General features: G+C 43.2%; 1 protein-coding gene across 1 annotated transcript in view; it reads right to left on the reverse strand.

Annotated features, from left to right (window-relative positions):
• LOC143040825 (uncharacterized) overlaps positions 1 to 19,536 on the reverse strand; it is a 21,638-nt gene extending 2,102 nt beyond the window's left edge. The window contains exons 1-7 of the mRNA XM_076212262.1: positions 19,521 to 19,536; positions 19,176 to 19,345; positions 18,532 to 18,635; positions 17,701 to 17,992; positions 15,738 to 15,895; positions 7,967 to 8,085; positions 3,736 to 3,905 (exon numbers count right to left, since the gene is read on the reverse strand). Coding sequence (XP_076068377.1) covers positions 3,736 to 3,905; positions 7,967 to 8,085; positions 15,738 to 15,895; positions 17,701 to 17,992; positions 18,532 to 18,635; positions 19,176 to 19,345; positions 19,521 to 19,536 — 1,029 coding nt within the window. The remainder of the gene's footprint in view (positions 1 to 3,735; positions 3,906 to 7,966; positions 8,086 to 15,737; positions 15,896 to 17,700; positions 17,993 to 18,531; positions 18,636 to 19,175; positions 19,346 to 19,520) is intronic.
• Between the last annotated feature and the right edge of the window lie 6,419 nt (positions 19,537 to 25,955).

Genomic DNA, 25,955 nt, shown 5'->3' on the forward strand with positions numbered 1-25,955 from the left:
CTTGTCTAATAAATGACAATAAACACTGTCTCAGACGTAAACGCTCACATGCAAATAACCTGCTTGAACTACACATTACAGGAATATGAAATTACGATAAACGGAATAGCACAAGTTTACTATATCTGGAATAAAAATTATATATCCACACATGTGTATATATATATATATATATATATATATCATATATATATATATATATATATATACATATATATATATAATATATATATATATGACGCTAGTGTCAAATGGTCTCACTGCGGTGAGTCTGTTTATATAATGAGGGGTTTCTTTTACTTGAATAAAATTGCCGGGTGATTACCCGAACAACTCAACAAGTAAGACAATATCACTCGCGATCGGTTGAAAGTTTGTCTCAACAAGTGACGTCATCACACGTCATGTCTGCCGCCACGAGACTTTTCATAATAATGCTGAAGATATCACCTGCTACAGGTCTACTGTTAAAACATAATCATTCATTCTGTTAATTATTACTCAGCGATCTGATGCGTTTATATTTTTCTTGTCCAATGGTCGCTTATATGTTTAATTTAGGAAGCGACACTGAACCCGCCTTCCATTCCAAAGGTTAAACCCAAGGCCTCCTCGCGTGTTGCATCGGATGACAAACGCAGATTAGTCATGATCGATTACTCTGGCATCTTACACGCAGTCTTCCACAAAAACATCTGTTTTTGTTGGGAGGGAGCTTGTTGAACTATGAAGTTTGACGTCATGTAATTGCGGGAAACAGATCGATCACAATTGGACACCAGCGTCTCTCACCCGTCGACCAAAAATTATTTTTTTTTCTCTTGCTGACGGTTGAGCAGTTTGACGAAGAAAAAGAAAAATCCAACGTCAAGTCGGGCAGAGTTAACGCGATTTCGGGATCACCTGCCACCATAAACCTCAGACCAAGGCGGAGGAGGGGAAATGATTCTAATCGTAATTATGAACAAACAAACAAATTTTGGATTAATAACATAATTTAACTTAGAAAGCTCAAATATCATTAGCAAATTACTGCATATAATTCGTCTACGATGTCGTTATTTCTCCATGCTCTCTGAACATTAATAAAGACACTGATAGACTGGAGAGGCATCGCGAGGAAATTTCTGAACCTGTTTTTTTTTCTTCTTCACTTCTACGCCCAAAAGAAAAAGGACTTGATTTTCGTGTTTTAGCATTCCTCAAGGAAAATGGTAGAATAAAAATTATTGTTTTTATTTCTGTAGTGTATATAGATCGGACGAGAAACGATGACCTCAAGAAATTGTCAAGTCTAGATTTTATGCAGAAGCGAGCAGAAACAACTGTTCCGATTCTATAGTCAGTAAATAAAGTTCACGAAGAAGTAGTCACACTTGCAGTTACTGCAACTAGGGGTGTTGAGATAGATGAATAGACACATAATCTCTCTCTCTCTCTCTCTCTCTCTCTCTCTCTCTCTCTCTCTCTCTCTCTCTCTCTCTCTCTCTCTCTCTCTCTCTCTCTCTCTATTTTTAGCAAAGAAGACATGGGGAGGAATTGCCATATGGCAAGGTTACAGTAGAGATAAGTCAGTGCCATCTGTCTGGACCTGTTGTGGAAAGGATGTGCCTCGCTGCATTGCTTTTAACTCAGGCCGGGTAGCTGGGGCGGGTGGCGACCCTTAATCTCCGAAGTGCTGAGATGAGAGGTGCTTCAATGAGTTTTATATGTTTGTCATGTGAGTGTTTGACTCTTTGAGCCAGTCAATACCTTTCGGAGAATATATGTATATATATATATATATATATATATATATATATATATATATATATATATATATATATATATATACACATACATACACACACAATCTCAAAGGCATTTTCCCTCTTACAAGGGAGCTAGCCAAGGTCAAAAGGCAAAAACCTATTCCCATTCATTCCACTCCCATCCACCACCCTTTCATCCCTCTCCTCTTAGCTCCTCATGGATGATGGGTTATCACTGTATCCCGGCCACTGCTCTTGGTCAGAAGCAATGTAGCAAAAAAAAAAAAAAAAAATAAATAAAAAAAGCACCTACACAGCAAGACCGCTTCATTTAATCGGCGACCCCCCTCTCCGTCTCCTCATGCAGAAAAAAAAAGAAAAAAAAGAGAAGACGTGGAGAATTTCCTTCGGGCTGCGTCAAAATATTCATGTATAATCACTCCCTCCCCCCTCCCCCATCCTCCACTCCCTCTTTTCCTTGCACCACAGTGTCATCTATACACAGCCATTCTCCACTCACCCCTATCTCCTGCCTTCTCCCTTCCTTGCTCAACAGACATTCCCCTCTTGCTCAACGCCCCTTTCACCCCATCCATCCATCTCATCCTTGGTCGTCCCCTCAGGTTCACTCCATCCACCTCTGCCTTCCACACCTCTTTTATTAATCTTTCTTCCCTCATTCTTTCCATGTATCCAAAGCATCCTAATACTCTTTCATCAGCTCTCTCTGCCATCTCCTTTTCTACACATACTCTCTTCCTCACCTTGTTTCTCACTCTATACAGCCTTGTAAACCTTACTATTATATTTTTTTCGCATCCGACTTAGTTATAGACCAAAAGGTCACCTGTCGGCATGCTCCTCCTTTGTAATCCTCTACTTCTCAGATATTCCATCTCAAACACGTTAAAAAAATCCTCTCTGCCTATTTACAAATTCCATGTTTCTGCCCCATACAGCGCTGTCGGCACAATCACAATTCATTGATCCATTCACTTACCTATATATGTCCATCTATCTTTTCATATAATCATTGATCGTTTATTTTGTATCAGACCGACAGGTCTCATCCTATCAGCCTCTTAGTGCCTCTTTCACGTAAATCCCAATCTTTCAAGCGAAAAAGATCCTCCCCCAACACACTGGAAGACCGTTCCTGTTGCTACGTTGATTTGTTGTCTGAAAACGTGTTTTTTTAATTCGAGTCACAAAAGACAGCACTCAGTGGAAGAAACGACTGTCGAGAGTTCACTGGTGAGAAATGTAGTAACACATTTGTAAATCACAACTAACACCACAGTCGAACGAAAGAAAGAGATGAGTAAGCGAAACTATATATTTCGATTGCTAACTGCAATCCTCTTCAGTGATACTACTGAAGAGGATTGTAGTTAGCAATCGAAATGTATAGTTTCGCTTACTCAACTCTTTCTTTCGTCCGACTGTGGTGTCTGTCGAGAGTTGTTTGCAATGGGAAGAGTGGCTTAATGGGAGCTTGGTCCGAGAGACCATCAGGAGTGGGGAGGAGTTTTTTTTTTTTTTTTTTTTTTTTTGAGTGGCGACGGCGTATGACTGAAACGACGCGCCCTCCCTGGCGTATTCTCTCGGTTAATTTGATTGATCTCATTTCACTCACATGTCTCGTCAAGAAGCTTCTTTCGAGACTTTATGCGCCGAGGAGGTCAATACGCGTCGCTTTGTGAGTGCTATTTGCTCGTCATGTTGCAACGCCAAGCCGTATTCTGGCTGGCTGGCTTGTGAGCTTATTCTTTCTGTTACTGCTCTCATATTGTCTCTCTGGGGTTCGCCGCCGAGTGAAATGCATGCACTGGTGTCTACAGATCTCCATGTTCGTCTTTGGTGCCAAGTCTCGATTCCAATATCTACTTGAAAAGTTATAATTACCTTTTTGACGTATCATTGTTGTCATTTTCTTTTAGGGATGGGGAAGGATCTTAGATCCTTTGAACGCCCGACTACTTACGAGAATATCGAAGCCGTAGAGTTCGAAGCAGCCCTGGTGCTGGGGCACGGAGCCGACCTGCGAGACGAGGGTGAGAGCGATGAGAACGTGGACGCGTTGCCACAGGAGCCAGTCGCGCATCCCCGAAGTCGCCAGGTATCGTCGAAGCTGCGCGAGCGTCCATTTGCAACCTGAAGGAGGAGAGAACGAGCAACTTCGGTGAATGAGAGAGACGGGGAAGAGCTAGAGGAGCGGGAAGAAGAGGAATGACGAAGACAAGTAGGAGGGAGAAGACAAACGGAAGAAGAGAAGGAGGGGAGTAAATGAATGAGCTGGAAGAAAAAGAAGTAGAAGTGAAGTTATAGGAAGAGATGGAGGAGGAAGAGGATGATGGGGAAGTGGAGGAGGAGTAGGAGGAGGACGAGGAGGAGGAGTAGGACGAGGAGGGTGAGGAGGAGAAGGAGGAGGAAGAATAAAAGGTGGGAGAATAAGAAAAAGAAGGGTACTGAGAAGAAAAATCCGAAAAAGAGAAAGTAGAGGAGTTGGACGAAAAATAGAAGAGATGAGATGAGACAGAGGTATGATAAGAAGAGAACATGGAAGAAGAGATGGAAGAAGAAGAAAAAATAGATAAAAGACAAGAGAAAAGGAAGTAGAGAATATAAAAAAGGAGAATGAACTGGGAGAGAGAGAGAGAGGAGATGAGACAAAGGGATAGGAAGAAGAGAACACAGAAGAAGAGAGTAAATAGGAAGAAATGCACAGACGAGTATCCTAAGTAGGAAGGGAGGGGAAGAAAGAGGAGGGAACCCCTAAAACTACGGTTACACTAGTCAACGGAATGGATGGATTCCAACGATTCAGTTGGATTTCGTCCAAGGTTGGAATGTAACCGTAACCTGAAGCTACGTTCACACTCCATTGTCGGAGGAAATCCAACTAGATCGTTAGAATCCATCCATTCCGTTGACTAGTGTCACTGTAGCTTCAACAGGATAAAATAATAACAAAAAATAACCAATGAGCCAGCTGAACAAAGCCTGAAATATGACCCAAGTCTGTAGAAGAGGCCACTCGAGATAGATTTATCCCTTTGCTTACCTGAGGTTCCTCACGACTGCATAGAATCGCCTAGCGTTAGCCAGAATAAGACTTATAAGTATTTTAGGCATTTGACAGTGAAAGGGTTAAGAACAAATATCTTTCTTTCGACCCGGAGGTCCTCGTCGCGCCGCGTGTTTAAGAAAATTTCCTCTTCACAAACGGACGGACGGACGGACGGGACCACTGGCCAGAACCAAATCACCAGATAGGAATGAAAGGGATCATGTAAGAGGGTAACTATCAGAGCCGCGAGACAACTACTCTAGATTCGTTTGACTTGAAGTAACCCTCGGCTGAAGATTGACTTCTGACCGGCAGCTGCATTCGTGGCAGTTGACCTGAAAGGTTCTCTGTCTCTGGTTATTTTTAAAGAGACCGTGTTAAGTGAAATGCTCGTCACGTATCGAATCAAAGAGGAAGTGTATTTCTTTTGCAGGGCAGGACCCTCAAAGTCAAATGAATAATTCGTCATTTTGTATTTCGCAAAAAAAACCCGAAGGGATCGTTTAATCTATAGAAAACGACAAGGGAGATACTACAGCTGAGGTCCCTCGCTCATTCAGCAAATCACAGTGGCGGTCGTGGAAAGTATAGGTTACTTGGTGTGGCGTGGTGTGATATGGTGAATCCAGCCACAGAGAACATTTTCAGCGATTTGTGGCGGTGTCGGCAGCGCTTCCAACTCTGCGTCCTCCTCTTCCTCCTCCTCCTCTCCCTCCTCCTCCTCCTCACTTCTCACGCAACGAATCAATCTTCATCTGTTTCTTTTTTTCTTTGCGGATAAATGATCAATTTCGTCTATATGACCCATTACTTTTGACGGCGAAATACCCGCCATTTCCTCTGTTATGAAACCCCACGCCGTCGGCCCACTTGGGATGTGACCGTTTGTTGTTATTGGTTTTGAACTCACGTCGTTCGCTTCCGCCACGTCGTCGTCATTACTGTTCTCGTGGGCGGCGGTGGCGGCGACTCCTCCTGTTGCTGACCTCTCCTTTATAACCTCTTCACACACACAAAATAAAATAAAATAGAATAAAATAAATAAATAAATAGATAAATAAATTAATTAATAAACAAATAGAATAAATAAAACAAAAAAGAAAAATGCAACCGTCACGGGAGGGGAAGCAGAGGGAGGATTAAGTTAATCGACATAGGCCTCCAACCCTTTCTCTACAGATAGGACGCCACGGGCAGAAATCAAATAACTTTGTGGCAGCCTGAGAAGAAGGAAAAGAGGCATCTGGTACGGAAGGGATTAGCGTCTAATATATGGATGGGAACCATTGGCACGCGCGCCAAATGTGGCACGTCAGTGACTTTTCTGCAACAGGCGAAACTCGAGCTTATTGAAGACAATAATGAAATAGATGAACCGCCAACTTCTTTGCCGATTTTTGTATTTCAATTTAATAGAATACAATTGTGTATATATATATATATATATATATATATATATATATATATAAATATATATATGTATATGTATATGTATATATATATATATATATATATATATATATACATATACATATATGAGAGAGTGATACGTGGGGAAGGGTAAATGAAGATGGGCTTTTAGAATACGTCCTAACGTTTCGGTCACTATGACCTTCTTCAGAGGACTGGATTCTGGATTCCAAGAAAAGACCACCTCGCTTGCGCGGGATCGGGTTTTGTGGGAGGGGAAGAATGTCTGTAGGAAAATGAAAAGATAGTAGCGTATAAAAGAGGGCTATTGCCACCGGGCGATTTGCGAGCGATTAGGAACTCGTCAAGCTTCGAGTGTCAGGTCTTTTCCAGAGCGTTGACACTCGAAGCTTGACGAGTTCCTCCCACTGCAAGTATAAAATTTGTGATCACGATGTAACGTAGCGAGTCCTCTGAAGAAGGTCATAGTGACCGAAACGTTAGGACGTATTCTAAAAGCCCATCTTCATTTACCCTTCCCCACCTATCACTCTCTCATTTGTCTAAAACAATTTATATATATATATATATATATATATATATATATATATATATGAATATATATATATATATATATATATATATATATATATCACGGAATAAGTCACTCATAACAGGGAAGTGTTTCAAATAATCAATACGACCGTCACGAGACTCGATCAGGGGACCATCGTCATGCTAGCTAACCGCTCTACTGATTACACCACTAAGCGTACCAAAAGGCCGTGGTAACACAACCATGGAACAAATCACTCGTAACAGTAAGGTCTTTCGAATAATCAACTGGGCCGTCGCGAGGTTCGATTCAGGAACCATCATATATACTATATATTGATAAAAACGATAACTTAGAAGCCCTGCATACGATAGTTTTGGTAAAAGTTAGTGGCGACACTAGTTTTGTCCTGTTCAGTTGTTGTGTCGTTCGCCAGGTGGGTAGACGTAGAGTGACTTCTTTACCATAATTCTATATATCTGCTTATGGTAAGTAAAATCCACGTTTTGTTACATAAGGGTTCAAAGTTACACAAATAAGATACCAATGTCACACCACAAAAGGCTCTAGTTATTTGAAGTGATTACATCGTTTTCTTTACCATAATTCTATATATCTGCTCATGGTAAGTAAAATCCACGTTTTGTTACATAAGGGTTCAAAGTTACACAAATAAGATACAAATGTCACACCACAAAAGGCTCTAGTTATTTGAAGTGATTACATCGTTTTCAGTGAAATGGAAGGATTATTTTTCAAGATACCCCACTATTTTTTTTCCATCCAGCATCGTAAAGGGCCGAAAGGTTTCTGTATTTTTTTTCATTGCAATACAATGTGTTTCGATGCCATCCACTGTGACCCAGCAAGGAACCGTCTTCCCATCGCCACAAAAAAAAAAAAAAAAAAAAAAAAAAAAAAAAAAAAAAAAAAAAAAAAAAAATCCGCCAATGAAAGCCGAGCCCCGTTTTCTCTGGCCAACCGATTCCCCTCAACTGGGGTAGGGGTTGTCTATCCCTCACTGGGAGATAACAAAAGAAGTGTCAACCAGTTAAAAGCCTGTTGGTCCTTTGTGATGCAGGACGGGAAGAAGTTGCATATCAAAGAAGACGTACTTACCTCGCCTCCTCTTCTATCTCTCTCTCTCTCTCTCTCTCTCTCTCTCTCTCTTTCTCTCACCTGAACCGACGCGTTCCTTCTCGAGCCGGTATCCGGGCGCCGTCTTGTTGAGGGAGGTGTTGGTCAGGTGACTGAAGACATTGTCCAAGGCTGTAAGGCTGTACTTCTCGGTCCCAAATCTGGCCGGGATGAGAGAGGGAGCTGCTGAGGCATCATATATTGTGAGGTTCCTGCCGTCTACATGAGATCAGGTATTTGTACAACACTGAATGGGTCCCAATAAACAGAGATACATTTTTTCATCAACCACAATACATCTCAATTCTATCTTTCTTGATGGAGCAATCGGTAAGTCACTAAAGCACTTGTCACGTGATAGCCGGGTTCGAGTCCTTGGCCGTACCACATTTCAATTTCTGCATGTTAGCTCCCCGGGTCTCCCGATGTTGATGGCTTAGAATTAAAGTGTATTGTAGTTTATAGAAATGTATGAGATCAGGTAATATAATTAGTCGCGGGGCAGAGTACACGAGCTTGCTGGTGACGTCACAAGGTCAGATCAGGAAACACGTCGATCTCACCAGATGGACAGGTTAAGTGACCGCGGCCGGCCGAAACCTAGCATCATAAGCCACTCCTGATGGGCTCTCGCCTCGCAAATGATTGGCTCAGTCACACATCGCCTGAGCCGATAGATTCTTATAGATATCCTGTGATTTCGCCCCAGGTAGTCCATAGCCCATAGCCCATTCTGGATCCAAACGTCGTCTTTGTAATACCGTACCAGTAACCATGTTGCTACAATATCAGTCAATAGAACCTTCGGGGCCAAAGAGTACAGAAAGAATTAAGTCCCGTCAGGCAGTAAAGGGTTAATAGACGCGATCACCGGCTTATCATCAGATCTAGAGGGATCTTCTGGATGAGTAAAACACACACACACACACACACACACACACACACACACACACACACACACACACACACACACACACACACACACACACACACACACACACACACACACACACACACACACACACACACACACACACACACACACACACACACACACACACACACACACACACACACACACACACACACACACACACACACACACACACACACACACACACACATGAGAGAAAAAGAAGAAAAAGAGACAGCAGTAGAAATTCTAAATGAAATTCAGGGGGGGGGGAAAGAGATTCAAGCATAGACTTAGAAGAGACACACAGAATCGGTCGCTACTCTAAAGATAGAAATCAACCTCTAAAGATAAAATTAAGGTCACAGATGGTAGTAGAAGACATCTTTGAAAAAGTAGGCAATTTGGCAAAGAGTGAAAAGTACAATAAGATATGGATAAAAAGAGAAATGAGTACTGAGGAATTAGAAAAAGAAAAGTCACTAAGAAAAGAAGCAAAGGAAAAAAAACTTGTTGAGAACGGAGACAGAATGCAAAGAATTCCATTGGAGAGTAATCGACATGAGATTGAAACAGTGGCACATCAAAACGAAAAAACCAAGGACAGAAAAGATAATGGAGAAGGAAGAAAATTAAAAGTGGCCTACACTAACATTGACGGATTAATTTCAGGTCTGAACGAACTCAATGATTATCTGTTAGAAGAAAAACCAGACATAATGGGAATTGTAGAGACTAAACTAAGAGGAGAAATACCATCTATTGATATTGGACAAGGGCTATACAATTACTGGATAAGAAACAGGGACAAAAAGCAGGGAGGGGGAATCATGTTCTTGGCCAAGAAAGACCTAAACGTGACAAAAATTACAGAGGGCAAAGGTAATGTTGAACTGATCATGATAAAAGTCGAAGGCAAGAATATGAAAAGTAGAAAGTTTGTGGTGACCTATGTGCCCCCAAGAACGAATGCTTGGAAAGAAAACGAACACACAAAAATGCTAGAAGATACAAGAAAATCACTAAATGAGATACTAATGGGTAAGGGTAACCTAGTAATTATGGGAGACTTCAATTGCAAAGAAATTTGTTGGGACAACATGACAGTACGAGGAGATGACGTGTGGGGCAATGTACTGCTAGACATGACCATGGAGTACACAATGACCCAGTGGGTCAGTGAAAACACAAGGTACAGAAACAATGAAGAGCCATCAAAACTAGATTTAATATTTACAACGGAACCTGAAATAGTGGACAAAGTCCACTACAAGACACCAATTGGAAAGAGTGACCATGTACTCATCGAAACTGTACTAAAGGAAGAAATAGAGATGAAGAGGAGCGAAAAGCATAGGAAAGGAAGATTGATGTACAACAAAACAGACTTTGCAAAACTAAAGACGTTCTTCCAGAATGCAAACTGGGAAAAATTCTATATGGAAGAGACAACAGCGGAAGAGAAATGGAACATACTGTTGGCTAATTACAATGAAGGGGTAAACAGGCATGTACCAAGACAAAAGCGAGAGAGAGAGTACATTAAATGTTGGTTCAACAAAAGATTCAGTGAGGCAAAAGACAGAAGGGACAAAGCTTGGAAAAGATGGAGAAAAGACAAAAAACAAAGCAAATGGCAAATTTATATAAACTATAGAAATGAGTATGTTAATGTGAGAAGAGAGGAGAAAAGGAACCATGAGAAGGATATTATAGATAAATGCAAAGATCAGCCCAAGCTATTCTACCGGTATGTAAATGGTAAACTTAAAACCAAACAGGAACTAGTGAAACTACGCCAAGGAAATATAGAATACACAGAAGAATTAGAGATGGCCGAAATCATGAACAACCACTTTAAATCTGTCTTCACCAGAGAGAAAATACAAAATTGGGACGTAGATAATAACAAACATTCTCCACACATGAGTGAATTTACAACATCACAAAAAGATATATCAGAACATCTATCAAAACTGGACGTCAGAAAATCACATGGCCCGGATGGAATTGCAAATTGGATTCTAAAAGAATGCAAAGAAGAGCTAACGGACAAAATACACATCATAATAAATAGCTCACTCAAGGAAGGAAAGATGCCTAATGACTGGAAAAATGCTAACATTGTACCAATATGTAAAGGAGGAAACAAGGAAGAACCCACCAACTTTTGGCCAGTATCACTAACAAGCACTATAGCCAAAATTTGTGAGAAAATCATCAAGAATAGATGGGTAAAACACCTGGAAGATAACAACATATTAAACCCAAGACAATTCGGGTTCAGACAAGGTAGATCATGCACCACAAACTTGATATGCTTCTACTCAAGACTAATAGACATAGTGCAAGAAAGAAACGGATGGGCTGATTGTGCATTCCTAGACTTGCAAAAAGCATTTGACAAAGTACCACACAGAAAACTACTAAAAAAACTGGAACACATAGGAGGAATACAAGGAAACCTACTAAAATGGATGGAGGACTTCCTGACTGGAAGAAAGATGAGAGTAGTACTCAGAGAAAAATATTCAGATTGGAAAGAGGTGATCAGTGGAGTACCGCAAGGATCTGTACTGGCTCCAATAATGTTTGCTATCTATATGAATGATATGGACGAGGGCGTGAACTGTTACATGAGCTTCTTTGCTGATGACGTCAAACTGTTAAGGAAAGTAGAAACTGATAAGGACTGTGAAGCACTGCAAGAAGATCTGAATAGGGTATGGAACTGGAGTCAGAAATGGGAAGTGGATTTTAATACTAAGAAGTGTAGCATAATGGAGTTTGGAAAAAGCAAAAACAGAATATCAAGAAATTATACAATTGGAACCAAGGAAGTAAAGAAAGTAGGATCCGAAAAAGACTTGGGAGTTATTATCACAAACGACTTGTCCTATGATACACAGATTAACAAAATTGTCGGGGAGACTTACAACTTGCTAAGATCAATAAAAGTGGCTTTTGCTTACCTGGACGAAGACATGATAAAAAAAATTTGGTTACATTGATAAGGCCTAGACTAGAGTATGCGGCGACATTGTGGTCCCCCAGTACCAAAAAGAACACAAAGAAAATAGAAAGAATCCAAAGAGCAGCTACAAAAATGGCACCTGCACTTGCAAACCTATCATACGAGGAGAGATTGGCTAAACTGGAGCTACCGACACTGGAGGAAAGAAGAGAGAGAGGAGACCTACTGACCATCTACAGAATCATGAAAGGCACAGAGATACTTGATAGAGAAGAATTACTAAACTGGGACAAGAGAAACACAAGAGGACATGGAAGGAAATTAAGAAAACATAGCTATAGAAGAGAACTGAAGAAAAACAGTTTTCCACATAGAGTTTTAGACACTTGGAACAAACTGGATAATGAAATAGTAAGCGCAAAAACCATTCACGAGTTTAAAAGCAAACTAGACACTGAGAGATACAATGGCGGGACAACACGAGCATAGCTCCCCTTCCCGCAAAATACAACTAGGTAAATACAACTAGGTAAATACACACACACACACACACACACACACACACACACACACACACACACACACACACACACACACACACACACACACACACACACACACACACACACACACACACACACACACACATGTATATATATATATATATATATATATATATATACATATATAGACATACATATGTTTGTGTGTGTGTGTGTGTGTATATTTGCTCCCGTGTGTGGTTATGCATACATTGGTTGGAAGGGGACTTGATATTTCCATTCCTCTTCATCCCCAATCTCCTTCATGTACGGAAGCAACCAATAAGGAAGAAGCAAAAATGTTCAAGCATGGCCCCCCTTCACAGACCCTTATTGACTGGATTATAGCTGCCACGAAAATTGACGAGCCACAAAAAGTCGCCGATTATGTTAACTTCCCCACACAAGAGCCACAATTTGTGGCTCGTCTTCCCCTCCCCGTAGATCATGATGCTATATTTACTGTGAAGCCACGTTTAGCTACGACATAGTTACTCACGTCATCTCTCTTTTTAGATTTAATTAGTTCTAGTGGTACGGTAAGGAAGATGGATCCTACATCTACTTTACCTCTGTGGCTGCTACATAATATTATTTGTATTTTTTCTATACATGTTTCAAAGAGAAATAAAAAGTTCCTGCCACATAACAGTGATTGATCTGGAGTATTATTTATATTTTTTTCTATACATATTTCAAAGAGAAATAAAAAGTTCCTGGAAAAGAAGACATTAAGATGTTTGCAGAGAACCGCTTCTAAAAAAGCAGGACGAAGAACACACCAACTCAAAGTCAAGTATCGGTGTAGAGGTGATGTATGAATAAATAGAGACGCAATATGGCGGAGGGCGGAGAAAGGCTAAAAGCTTTGGACTCCATCTTGTTCATCATCACTGAGTGAGTTGAGTCATTCTAAACGTAAGATCCATACTTCAAAGACGAACAACTCCCCTGTATAGTAGCATTTCCTAGCCTGGGGTGCTGAAATCAATTATAGAGGTGCTGGGAAATGATGGACACAAAAGTAACATTGATATATGTATCATTGATTACCTAGTTGTGCATATTTGACTTTTTCCATGCTATTTGATTTTTCTAGGCTGTTCTTATTTCTTCTACAAACAATATTGTCAATTTGTTTCAGTTCTAAGGAATCAAGAAAATAAATCATCGAGCAGTACACTTCACTTTCTTTTATCCTTCTAATAACAAGATACGGGTGCTGGACTGCTTAGACATGACAACAGGGGGTGCTAGGGTCGGAAAAGGTTAGGAAACGCTGCTGTATAGGGACAGAAGCGGAGTCGGATTTATAAAAAAAAAATCAAAGCGGTATGGAACACCTAATTACATATAACTGTTCTTATAATAGCTGGAATACGAGTTCAGGACAGACTCATCATGTTTAGTGTCAGATGGAAAAGGTTTTATGCCGTTCAGGGAGTGGGTAGAGTTCTGTGGAAGATTATCGAGTGAAGAGGTAAAGAAATTGTCTTTACGCTGAAATTAGGGCCTTAAGTTTTCTCTGCCTCAATCAGATATAATAGCTCTGAAGTCACGTGTTCTGTAACGATCTTTCTAGAATGTTGGACCTCAGATTGGTAAAGGCGTCTGGAAAAATGACGAAGAAAAATAACTTGTCACCAACAGGAATGTTTAGGAGAAAGATGTGCTTTCGAAATAGATCATTAATGACCAGGAGAAGCAAAAAATAGGTGGTGGGTCATTTGGGTTCCATTTTTAGCCACAAAATTGTGGTTCTCACGGGTTATTGGGGAGGTCAAGGGGCAGGGGGGGGAGGGGGGCTAAGACATTGATTCAGACAGTGGTCACAACGGAACCAGGAGATCACGATCGTCGATTCGATGTGTGAACGCTAATGGCAAAATCGTCACTTATGCACAGCCCCGTGCAGAAGAACGTTTTCACGTCATGAGGCTGAGACTGAGACGATTGCAGTCTGAACCGAGTTTCAATCAATCGAGACTTCCTCCAGGCTGGTGGCGAGGGGAATAGTGAGTTCATTCGCAAGCGTCACATCATAATACTATCAAATGTGTCACGGTAGTGATGGGGCAAATTAGATTTACAACAGAAATCAATCATGAACCGCATAATTAAACTTCTTACACCACTCTTTACCTTGGGCTCTTAACTAGAGCGAACTCAGCCAATTATTCTAATCAGCTGCCCCAAGGCCCCTAATCAGTGCCTACTCCGTTGCCACCCCCTACTCCCGAGTTCGGGGTGATGGCACCCCAGTCACCTAATAACACCTCCACTTGGTGCCACGTAATCAGCGTCATCAAATCACAGTCCTCACTTTAACCCAAGGCCAGGCTGAAGAATCGCGCCTCTGGAATTGCACTTGCACCTTAAATCACTCCTTCTCACCACTTCTATGGCCATTTGTTTTGGGTGGCTCCAGACAGTCTTATTCGGTTGAAAGAAATCCCCTCAGGTGCAGACGAAGGGTTAAGAACGATTGTGGCGTTTCTGGGACACAAGAATTTTCGCCTGGTGTGTGTGTGTGTGTGTGTGTGTGTGTGTGTGTGTGTGTGTGTGTGTGTGTGTGTGTGTGTGTGTGTGTGTGTGTGTGTGTGTGTGTGTGTGTGTGTGTGTGTGTGTGTGTGTGTGTGTGTGTGTGTGTGTGTGTGTGTGTGTGTGTGTGTGTGTGTATGTGTGTGTTTGGAGTTGGGGATCGTTCGATGCCATCATCGGACAACGTCTGTCTGTTTGTCACTCTGTCTCCTTTCCCTGACTGCCTTGTTGCCAACTCCCGTGTACACGTCTTGGCATGTGGTTGTGCCTCCCCCATTAAGGCGACAGGATCGACAACCGTCGTTCTCAGTTCGATAGTTCGCGAGTCGGGCGACAGCTCCCTAACCCTGACCTACAGCAAGCGGAAGGGTCTTTAATCGCTCTGTCTTGACGACGTTGGCATACACGTTCGAGGTGACCTCACCCAGACCCGCCAGGGTGCAGGCACTCACTTTTGTGCTTCCAAACCCATCGGTACGACAGAATAAGTAGTGGACACCCTTATAGCTCGAACAGATAATGGTGCCTTTACCCACACCATCATGTAAAAATCCTTAGATATTCTGGTGGGTGACAAAGTGGGATCTCCATCGACTAAGGACCACCGCCCTGCCCCAGCCGGTTTGACTTTCTCTGTCGCCGATCAAAACCACAACAACAGCCACAACATGAACATCAGTAGCAGCAACAACAGCAATAACACTTGCAACCTGAGTTACCGGATCGCAAGAGTGGGTGAATAACTAACTGACTCTCGCTTCCCTTCCACTCACGCTAACCTGAGCAGCGGCGACAGCAACCTCACTCTGCTTCACCTTGATTAAGAGCCTGACGGCCACTCACCTGACGATGCCCTCCGTGTAGGTGTAGACGGTCAGGGGCAGGAAGGAGGTCACGAGGACGTAGAGCCTGACGTCACACTTGTAGCCCCCGATCTGGAGAGGGTTACCGATGTAACGCTGCACCACGGCGCTCGAAGCGTAGCTCAGTTCGTGGAGGTCCTGCCGAACCAAAAGAAAACGGGATTCTGATGAGTCGGTCCTCTCCACCACCACCAAGAGTATTTTGTTAACAATAGATAACCAGCGCTTCTATCCTTTGGGACCACGTCGCAATGAAAAGGTGGAATCCTAAAAGTAGTAGGGAGATATTTAAGGAGGGTAGCAGAAAGGAGGGACAACAGAGTTTAGAAGTGATCTGCATTCTTTCTTGAGTTTAGATTACTTTCCAATCGTAAAATGATGTTGTGGGACTCCAACCCGTGCGAATGTTACTAGTCTCCCATAGGACCAGATGACACCATTTCCAATTCATTTTTCCTTCTGCTGAACGACGCCAAGCGATTCTCTTCAGCTATTCGGCCGAGTGAAGCATTCTACCACGCTTTTCTCCATTGGGGCGTCAGACTGTTCAGGCAGATGAAGTGAGTCTCTCTCTCTGTGTGTGTGTAGGGGGAGGGCCAACTTCTTTCGAACCGGGGTCTCGGTAGGTCACACCACCTTTCAAGTTAGGGTGCGTGCAGCATCACTCAGGTGAATAGTGAATAGAATAAAACGTTTGGTGATTGGCATAATGAAATGTCTGGAGTCTGCCGTGCCACGACGCCGGCGTCATTAGCCGTCTCTCTGGGTGGTCCCTTCGAAGGCCTTATTCTGCCTAACGTCAGACGTCAGACAAGTTCATTCGGCTAGAGGAAGGATGGTGGGGGAGTCCAGTGAGTTAATGATGGGATAATTGTTCATAAAAGGTCACATGAACTAACCATTGCAATATATACATATTTGTATATACATACACACACACACACACATACATACATATATATATATATAATTGCAGTGGAAAATATGGTAGAGAAACGCAGGTTGGAGTAGGAACACTATATTACTGACGTTTCGACTTCAAGTCTTCTTCAGAGTGACAGACAACATTCAAAACAGTATATATACTCTCATTACGGATCTTCCCGCTGGGCGTCTTAGAACGGAGCACGTTGATTGGCCCGTTCCTCCTTCCAGCACCAGCTTGACAGTAGCCAATGTTAGGTTCACAAAGCCGTCTTTGTATTTCGTAACCTTTCCCAGTGTGATGTACGTCGCTTCTACTAGTGCTCTCATTTTCTTCCCTAAGCCCGTTCGGAGAGGTCGTGCCTCTTCCCATTTTGGCAAATGTCCGTGTGTTTCTGTGTTTATGACGGACATTTGCCAGAAGAGAATGAGAAGACTGGTAGAAGCGTTGTCTGTCACTCTGAAGAAGACTTGTAGTCGAAACGTCAGTAATATAGTGTTCCTACTCCAACCTGCGTTTCTCTACCACCTTTTCCACTCATATATATATGTATGTATATATATATATATATATATATATATATATATGTATATATATTTATATATATATATATATATATATATATATATATATATATATGTATATATATATATATTTCTGTGTGTATGTATTCAATCTATTTTATCAACGGTCATTTTCACTTTACCAATAAACATTCATATTGTAAGGTTGTGAGCAAACTTGACAAATAAATTTTTTCTCATGATACTGTAATATTCATGCAGTATTATTTTCTTATCTGTTAAACAATAAATAAATAAATAAGAAATGTATATTCATAAAGTTATTTTCTATATGTTTCTCCCGAAATTTTAAGAATAACTGCGTTTGATATTAGAATTTCCTATAATCATTCACTTTCATAAAATTCTTTGCATATTCACATACTTGCATCTGAGTATGGTTAAATGAAATATATATTTATATGACATAAACTGAATCCTTTCTTATTTCTCACCTGAAACAGAGTAATGCCTCTTCCTTGTGAGCTTCCGATTGGTTTGCAGATCCATATATTCGCACCTGACGAATCGCTGCCGACTGAGGACGACGTCGACGACGACGACGACGATATGGGAGATGAGGACGAAGGCGATGATGACGCGGACGACGACGAGGAGGACGATTGTGACGACGAGGAAGAAGGTAATGACGAAGAACGGGCCAAGTCGTTCTTTCCCTCGTACAGAAGTCTCGTGTACTCTGCCACCAGTTTGGTGTAGTCACACGGAAGGAGGAAGGTGGAGGGACTGCGGGAGGGGATTGGGAAGAAAGGGGATAATAAAAGGTTTCAGAACCCCCTCGACACCTCATCCATCTTTTTCTACTCTCAAATTCCTAAAGTTTATTACGTATTTTTCCTCTCTACCTGAATATCCCAATTTCTTTCTCCTCGTCGTCAACTGTCAGTTATCGTTGCTATTACTTAACCTATTATTATTATTTGCATCTGAACCCAATATGGACGAAAAAAAATTCCTGTCAACGTGCTTATCCAATAATTCATTTTAATGCACTGAAAATAAAGCTGAGAAGCGAGGCTACAAATAGAAATGTGAGGAAAAGAAAAATTGTAAGGAGCGAAATTGTAAAGTTAGCGAAAAAAAAAGAAAAAAGAAAAAAAGAAAAAAGAAAAACGCAGAGGAAGAGAGGGATGAGAGGAAAGCCTCTTCAGAAAAAGACATGATAAGAAAAAAGTAAACCAAGCACAGAGAGAAAGAAAGATGAGAAGAAGGTATGTCAAAAATGAAACAGTAGAAGAAGCCAACGCTTCCACGAACTCGCTCACACGAAGTCGAAGATTCCGCCAAAGACGTGCTTGAGCTTCTGGAGCGACCTTGCCAGGGAGTCCTTCTTGCAGATCCCGTTGGCCCTCGGGATGTGGTTCACCACCTGAAGACGTGCGAAGAAGAAGAAGAAAGGGGGATTTCATTTGGGGCTGCAACACCTCGTTTCTCAAAAAAAAAAAAAAAAAAAAAAAAAAAAATCCCCCATCCCCCACCCCCCACACCCGAGTCACATAAGCAACCCTGGTACGGACCAGGGGCGCCTTTCACTGAGGTGATGGTGGTGGTGGTGGTGGTGATGCACAGTGAAAGGCGGGACCGGGCCTTCAAGAAAATGAAAAATACAACCCGCATGAGAAAGCATCTGTGTGGAAAACTGTATTCATTGATATCCTTCAAACACCTTATACTTTTAGTGTGTGTGTGTGCGTGCTTGTGATTCACCTTGGTCTTTGGATCACGTGTTGGACTCGTGATCGACAGCTATTTCCCTCCCGGAAGAGAGCTCAGAGCTCGTATGACCGATCTATGGGTAATGCTTTGACCTTACACGCACACACACACACACACACACCCAACTCCCCGCCCACGAGAGTTGGAGTAACGACTTGTGTCTGTGTACCTGTGCATGGATTTCTTCTCTCACCTGGTGACCTCGAAGCCTCCTGTATACAGCCGGAGGGAAGGAGTGCCGCCACCACAGGTTCCAGGATCCTCCGCCTCCGCCTCCCCCTCCTGCTCCTCCGTACTCGTCGGCTTCTCCCGAGTGCCAGGGGTTCCAGCCCCGCTCCACGCACACCTGGAAGAACACAAAGAGAGGTCACCTGGGTAGCAAGTCACGTGAGTCGCAGGGACTATGATTATACCGACCGAGATTATAAGGTGTCGTTTCCCGCATCCTTTGCGGGCTCTGTCGTGACGATTAATAGTTAATTAGATTTGCAAGCAGCCACGCACCATCATAAGCCGTGCATCGCGGTCAATCACTTACCTCGCATGACGCGCATGCTGCCAATCGTTAAGCGTGAAAGGACAGGCAAGGACCTCGCGTCAGGAAGCTCCTCTTCGCGACCGTGGCGAGGCCCCTACCTGTACTCTTAAGTACCCGAGCAGGTAGGCTAAGAGGCAGTTATCGGTAACCGTTGGGAATCGAGCCGAGGTCTTCTTGTTTGTCTGCATGAGGAACTCGGAACATTAGGAGCACGAGTCAACCGGATTTCTGTTGTCATCTAGTGAGGTCCTCACATTAAACGGGGACAAGCAAGAGCTTTCACGGAAGTCTGCACTATCACTATAGTATGTCAACCTTCTATACGATAAAAGAAGCTTCCTATCAGTGATAATGTATGGAAGTTCCTGAATCTTTCGAGGGTGAGCATTCTCTCTCTCTCTCTCTCTCTCTCTCTCTCTCTCTCTCTCTCTCTCTCCTCGCTCGCTCTTGCTCTCTCTCGCTCGCTCTTGTTCTCTCGCTCTCGGTATGTGTCAACTGCATCGTTGTTTAAATGATAATCGAATCAGAAGTTCATAATCAAACGAGACGTATCATATCACAACGGCTAATACACCTCCTAACAAGTTCATGAGTATCTAAATATATTGCCAACGCGTCTGACGCTCCCAAGAGTCCAGTCAGTCGAGTGGTTGGCTCTTGGCTTTCCACGCACAGCCTCCAGCAGTTGACTCTGCCCACTTCTTCATCACCGAAAAGGGAAGGGAGGGAGGGAGGGAGGGAGAGAAAGAGGACGGGAGGGTACTTCTTAGGAGAGGGGCAAAGGAGCCTGGCAGAAGCCAGGACGAAAGGAAGAACGCCATGCGTGCGCGCGTCCATGATTCGCTCGAGTGAGGACGTTTCACCCCCGAAAACTTCCTCCGGCCATTGTCAACAGAAATATAAACATGGTCTCCCCTTCATCAAACCCTTGATCCGTGAATTTATCGAACCCTGCATCCGTATCTCATATTTCACTGTCTCATAAGCGACCTCATTCTTCACTTCAGAGTAAGAAGACTCCAGCACAGCGGTCGTAGAAGAGAGAAAAGGGGAACGAGTTTAAGTCAAAGAAATGGAAAAGAATGAAGTCCTCAGGGTTCAGTGCACGTGAAGGCGGCCATAGACGGGGGTCTCAGGAGTGGACAAGAATGGTGTGGAGGAGAGGGGAGGTGGGTAGATGCGTCCATCCAAGGAGGGAAGGAGTGAAAGAGGTTATGGGGAGAGGGACGGGTGGGAAGGGAGGAAGGAAGGAAGGAAGGAAGGAAGGAACGTTATTTGTGGCGCCTCTTTGGGGCCCCTCAGCGTCGTCATCGTCGTCATGGCATCAGTGGCCGCCCATTAGGGGCTCCCGGGGCCAGATTGAGGCGAGGGGCACTAAAGAGCAGTTTCGGATGCGGTAACGAGCCCTGAATGTAGAGGGGGAAGAACAGGAGGAAGAAGAAGAAGAAGAAGAAGAAGAAGAAGAAGAAGAAGAAGAAGAAGAAGAAGAAGAAGAAGAAGAAGAAGAAGAAGAAGAAGAAGAAGAAGAAGAAGAAGAAGAAGAAGAAGAAGAAGAAGAAGAAGAAGAAGAAGAAGAAGAAGAGGAAGAAGAAGAAGAAGAGGAAGAAGAAGAAGAAGAAGAAGAAAAAGAAGAAGAAGAAGAAGAAGAAGATGAAGAAAAAGAAGAATAAGAAAAAGAAGAGGAAGAAGAAGAAGAAGAGGAAGAGGAAGAAGATGAAATTGGTGCGCGGGTGGTGGACTGGGATATTTCAACGACGAAGAGGACAGGGGAGAAGTATTGAAGGAGGTGGAGGAGGTGAAGGAGGATATGGAGGAGGTTGGAGAGGAACACAAGAAGAGGAGGTGTAGGAGGAAGAGGTGGAGGTGCAGGAGGAGGAGTATAAGAAGAGGAAATGAATGAGGAGGTGGAGAAGGAACTGGAGGAGAAGGAACTGGAGGAGGAACTCAAGAAGGAGGTGGACAAGGACGTGGAGAAGGAGGACTATAATAAGAAGGGGAAGAGAAGGAGTAGGTGTAGGGGGAGAAATATAGAAGGTTACATAAAGTTGCATGGAGAAACGAGCAGCAACAATTGGTCCTTATATGACTACTCGGTACCTAACCTAAGCTAATGCTATGGTCGATTTTTTAACTATACTGGAGTAGATAATTATAATCCAGGACTTTTAACTAAGTAAACGTCGAGACATTTTTGAATATCTCAACAGAGGAACAATCAATGACGTTGGATGGTAGACCATTCCACATATTAACAACGCGATTGAGGAAAGAGTATTTTTTATGTGTTTGTGTGTGTGTGTGTATGTGTGTGTGTGTGTGTGTGTGTGTGTGTGTGTGTGTGTGTGTGTGTGTGTGTGTGTGTGTGTGTGTGTGTGTGTGTGTGTGTGTGTGTGTGTATGTATGTGTGTGTGTGTGTTTGTGCGTGTGTGTGTATGTCTGTGTGCCTGTGCGTGAATTTCTACTCTAACGTAGTGTAAAGATACACAGAATGAGCGATGACTGCATGTTGAACACCACATACAGTAATGAGTTGCAGTGATTAAGTGTTAAAGAATATCAAAAAGTGAAAAGCAGCGTTGAAAGGTTGCGATGAAGTGTTGACCGGGAGTGATTAGAAAGGCCGCGAAGTGTTGGGATGTAAAAATCGGCCCACCAAGTGGAACAAGGAGCCACTTTTCAATCCGTCCCACCCGGTAAACCGCACTAATCCCCATTTTCTCTCCTCTCTCTTCCCCACCCGTTTTACAACCTTGGGCGTCACAAGAGTTGGGAAGAAGACATCACTTAGGTCAGGTCAAACTGGGATAGCTTCTTCAAACAGAGATATGGCAAGTGATTGTGATTCAGTGATCAGTGACGAAGTGTTACAATCTCCACGTAGTAGAATTGTAGCCTTAGAAAAGACTGTTGCGGGGTTTATAGAGGAGAATCAAGTTCTTTGCTTTAAGGCCCAAAACACGGACGACAAGCCGTGTTTGAAACCTGAGTGGAAAACGGTAACCAGGAAAACACGAGGAGGTGGTAGAAAAACCTCACCAGTCTCGCTTGAACACAGGAACTCTTTTTAAGCTCTCGCGGGACTACAAAAAGAAGAAAAGAAGGATATGCAAGAGAATAAGATAAGGGCAGTCACCAGATTCCTGCCCACAGGAAAGACTTTGGTTGTAGAGGATAGCCAGGGGAGGTATTTAGATAGGAGCTTTTGTGTAAAAGATGGGAAGCATAGGAATCAAGTGTGTTTTCCTGCGGCGGGGATAGGTGATGTTAGAGACAGAATTGAAGAGTGTATGGTCGGAGAAGTTGCTAGACTTATTGTTTGCTTGAGTGCTGGAGGGACTGACATAGGGAGTGAGGAATCATACGCAAGGTTCCGGGATGCAATAGATAAGATTAGGAATGAAGGTGGGGTTCCTATTGTATGTGGAATCCTTCCGAGGCGTAAAGTTGGAGGCATGTGGCATTCCAGGGTTATTACAATGAATTGTAGGCTACCAAATGATTGTAAGGCCAATGGATGGGCATTTGTCGACAACAGGGGTTGCTTTCGCGGCAAGAATTATCGATATAAAAATTGCGGGGTGTTCTCATCACCTAAAAGATTTCGGCTCCTTGCTGAGGTCCTTGAGCGAGAAATAGGCATCCTGCAATTTCTTTTTTCGGGCATATGACGTGGGAATTGGGAGGAAAAGTGTCAGAATATAATTTAGATAATAAAAACAGCTCAGAGAGGGAATGTGAAGAGAATAACTTAACCAGGGAGAGGGAGGATATATTAAAGATTTACTATACAAACAGCAGAAACATATTGAATAAAATTGATTTGCTGCGAGGTAAAGCATGCGTAGAGAGATTTGATATTATGGCTATTACTGAATCCTGGATCGATATGGTGGATAGATGTTTCCTTCCGGAAATCGAGATAGAAGGATATAAATTATTTCAATAGGATAGGCTAGGCAGGAGAGGGGAGGAGTAACAATTTTCGTCAAAAATACATCAAATTGTATTATCAACAATTCAGTTAAGAGAAAAGTACGGGTTTTATTTGGGTGGAGATTATAGGTAAAGAATAAGAAATTAATTTTCAATGTTCTATACAGACTTCCTATCCTAAGCATTGATCAGACTGAACCCCTGATTCAAGAAATTCACATGGCGTCCCAATACAAAAATGTTGTGATCATGGGAGATTTTAACCAAAGACACATTGACTGAAAATTTTAGTGGGAGGTTGAAAGGAGGTTTAATTGAGTTCTTCAAAATTGTTAAAGGAATTGAAAACATGGAACTGGAAAAATATTTTACAATTGACAATTGAGGAGGTGGAGGAGGAGGAACATAAAAAAAGGAGAAAAAGGAGGAGGTGGAGAAGAGGTGGAAGAGGACATGTTGGTGGAGGAGGAGCAGGGAGAAGAAGAGGAGGAGAAGGTTGAGGAGAAGGAGGTTGAGAGGGAGGTGGAGAAGGAAGGGAAAGAGGAGGAGGAGGAGGAGGAGTAACATAAGAATAGAAGAAAGAGGGGGAGAAGAAGGATTATAAAAATGAGGAAGAGAAGGAGGTGAAGATGAAGGAAAATAAAAAGAGGAGGTGGAGGAGGAAAATAAGAGGAGGAGGGAGAAAAGGAGAGGAGAAAAAGGAGTATAAAAAGAGATGGAGTAGGAGGTTAAGAAGGAGGTGGAGCAGAAGGTGGAGCAGAAGGTGGAGGGGGAGAAGCTAAACGAGCAGGAAGAAGAGGAGGAGGAATATGAAAAGTAAAGAAAGAAGAAGAGCAGGAGGAGGAAAAGGGGAAGGAGGAGGTGGTGGAGGATGAGAATGAGGACGAGGAGGATGAGGATGAGGTGCGGAAAAGAGAATGCAGAAAAAAGTAGAGGTGGAGAAAGGAAAGCTGAAGGAGAAAGTGAAGGAGGAAGAGGAGGAGGAAGAAGAGGAGGAGGAGGAGGAAGAGAAAGAGGAAGAGGAGGAGGAGGAAGAGGAAGAGGAGGAGGAGGAGAAGGAAGAGGAGGAGGAGGAAGAGGAGGAGGAGAAGGAGTATGATGAAGAGGAAGAGCAAAAGGAGGAAGAAAAGGGGAGGGGTAGAAATAGCATGAGAAGAAGGGGAGGAGGAGGAGGAGGAGGAGAAGGGGAGAAGGAGATAGTGAGAAGGAAGACAAGGAGGAAGAGGGGGAGGAGGAGAAGGAGGAGGAGGAGGAGAAGGAGGAGGAGGAGGAGGAGGAGGAGGAAGACGATGTGGATGAGGGGAAGGAAAAGGAGGAGAAGGATGAGGAGGAAGGGGAGAAAGAGGGCGATGGTGATAATGGATGGTCATGATGAGGACGGGAAGGAGGAAGGGGGGTGAGAGTGTAGGAGGAGGAGGAGAAGATGGAAGAGGAAGAGGAGAAGAAGGAAGGGGAGGAGGATGAAGAAGAAGAGGACAACAGGTAAAAGGGGACGAGGAGGAAGAGGAGGATGTCGATGAGGATTAAAGGATGAGGAAAAGGAGATGGGGGCGGGAAGAAGGAGGAGGGGGACGATAAGGAAGGGGAGGAAGAACAGGAGGAGGACGAAGATTAGGAGGAAGGAGGAGGAGGAGGAGGAAGAGGGAAAAGGAGAAGAGGAATATGAGGAATAAGAGAAAAGGGAGAGATGAAGAAGGGGGAGTAGAAGGAGGGGAAGAGAAAGGGGAGGACAGGAGAAGGAGGAGGAGGAGGAGGAGGAGGAGGGAGAGAGGGATTACTAGTTTAATGATGACAATAATGACGATGATGATGATGATGATGATGATGATGATGATGATGATGATGATGATGATGATGATGATGATGATGATGATGATGATGATGATGATGATGATGATGATGATGATGACGATGATGATGATGACGACGATGATGATGATGATGAAGATGATGATGATGATGACGACGATGATGACGATGATGATGACGACGACGATGATGATGATGATGACGATGATGATGACGAAAATCGTGATAATGTGGTGTTTATGACGAAAAACAAAAACAAAAGAAGGGTTGGTGGCGTAAATAGAGGGGGGGGAAAGGAGGCGAAATTGAAGGAGGACGAAGGTAGGGGGAATGTGGGGGTGGGTGGGGGTGGGGGGAAGAACGCGAAAGGGCGAGCGAGTTCAGCGGCAAAAACAAATGGGAAGAATTTGTGGAGTAAATACAAAGCCTGTACGGAGAAGATGAGGGGGACTGGGTGGAGCGGGAGAGGGTTGGCGCCAAAAATAGACAGTTTTGTGTGTTGTACGCTCGCGGGTGGGCCGGGAGGGAGAGAGGGCGAGAGTGGTTGGGTCGGGGGGGCAGACTCAGTGACGCGATGACGATGTGGGGGTGGCTGGCTCTCCGTTTTTATTTTTTCTCTCTTTTCTTTTTTTAATTTGAGAGTGAAATGTCACTCCCACGGGCTTTGTTTGAGCCTGTGTGTTGGGTGTTTAT

The sequence above is a fragment of the Oratosquilla oratoria genome, chromosome 29, assembly GCF_046742065.1.
Source record: "Oratosquilla oratoria isolate Oo_2021 chromosome 29, ASM4674206v1, whole genome shotgun sequence".
Taxonomy (NCBI): Eukaryota; Metazoa; Arthropoda; class Malacostraca; order Stomatopoda; family Squillidae; genus Oratosquilla; species Oratosquilla oratoria.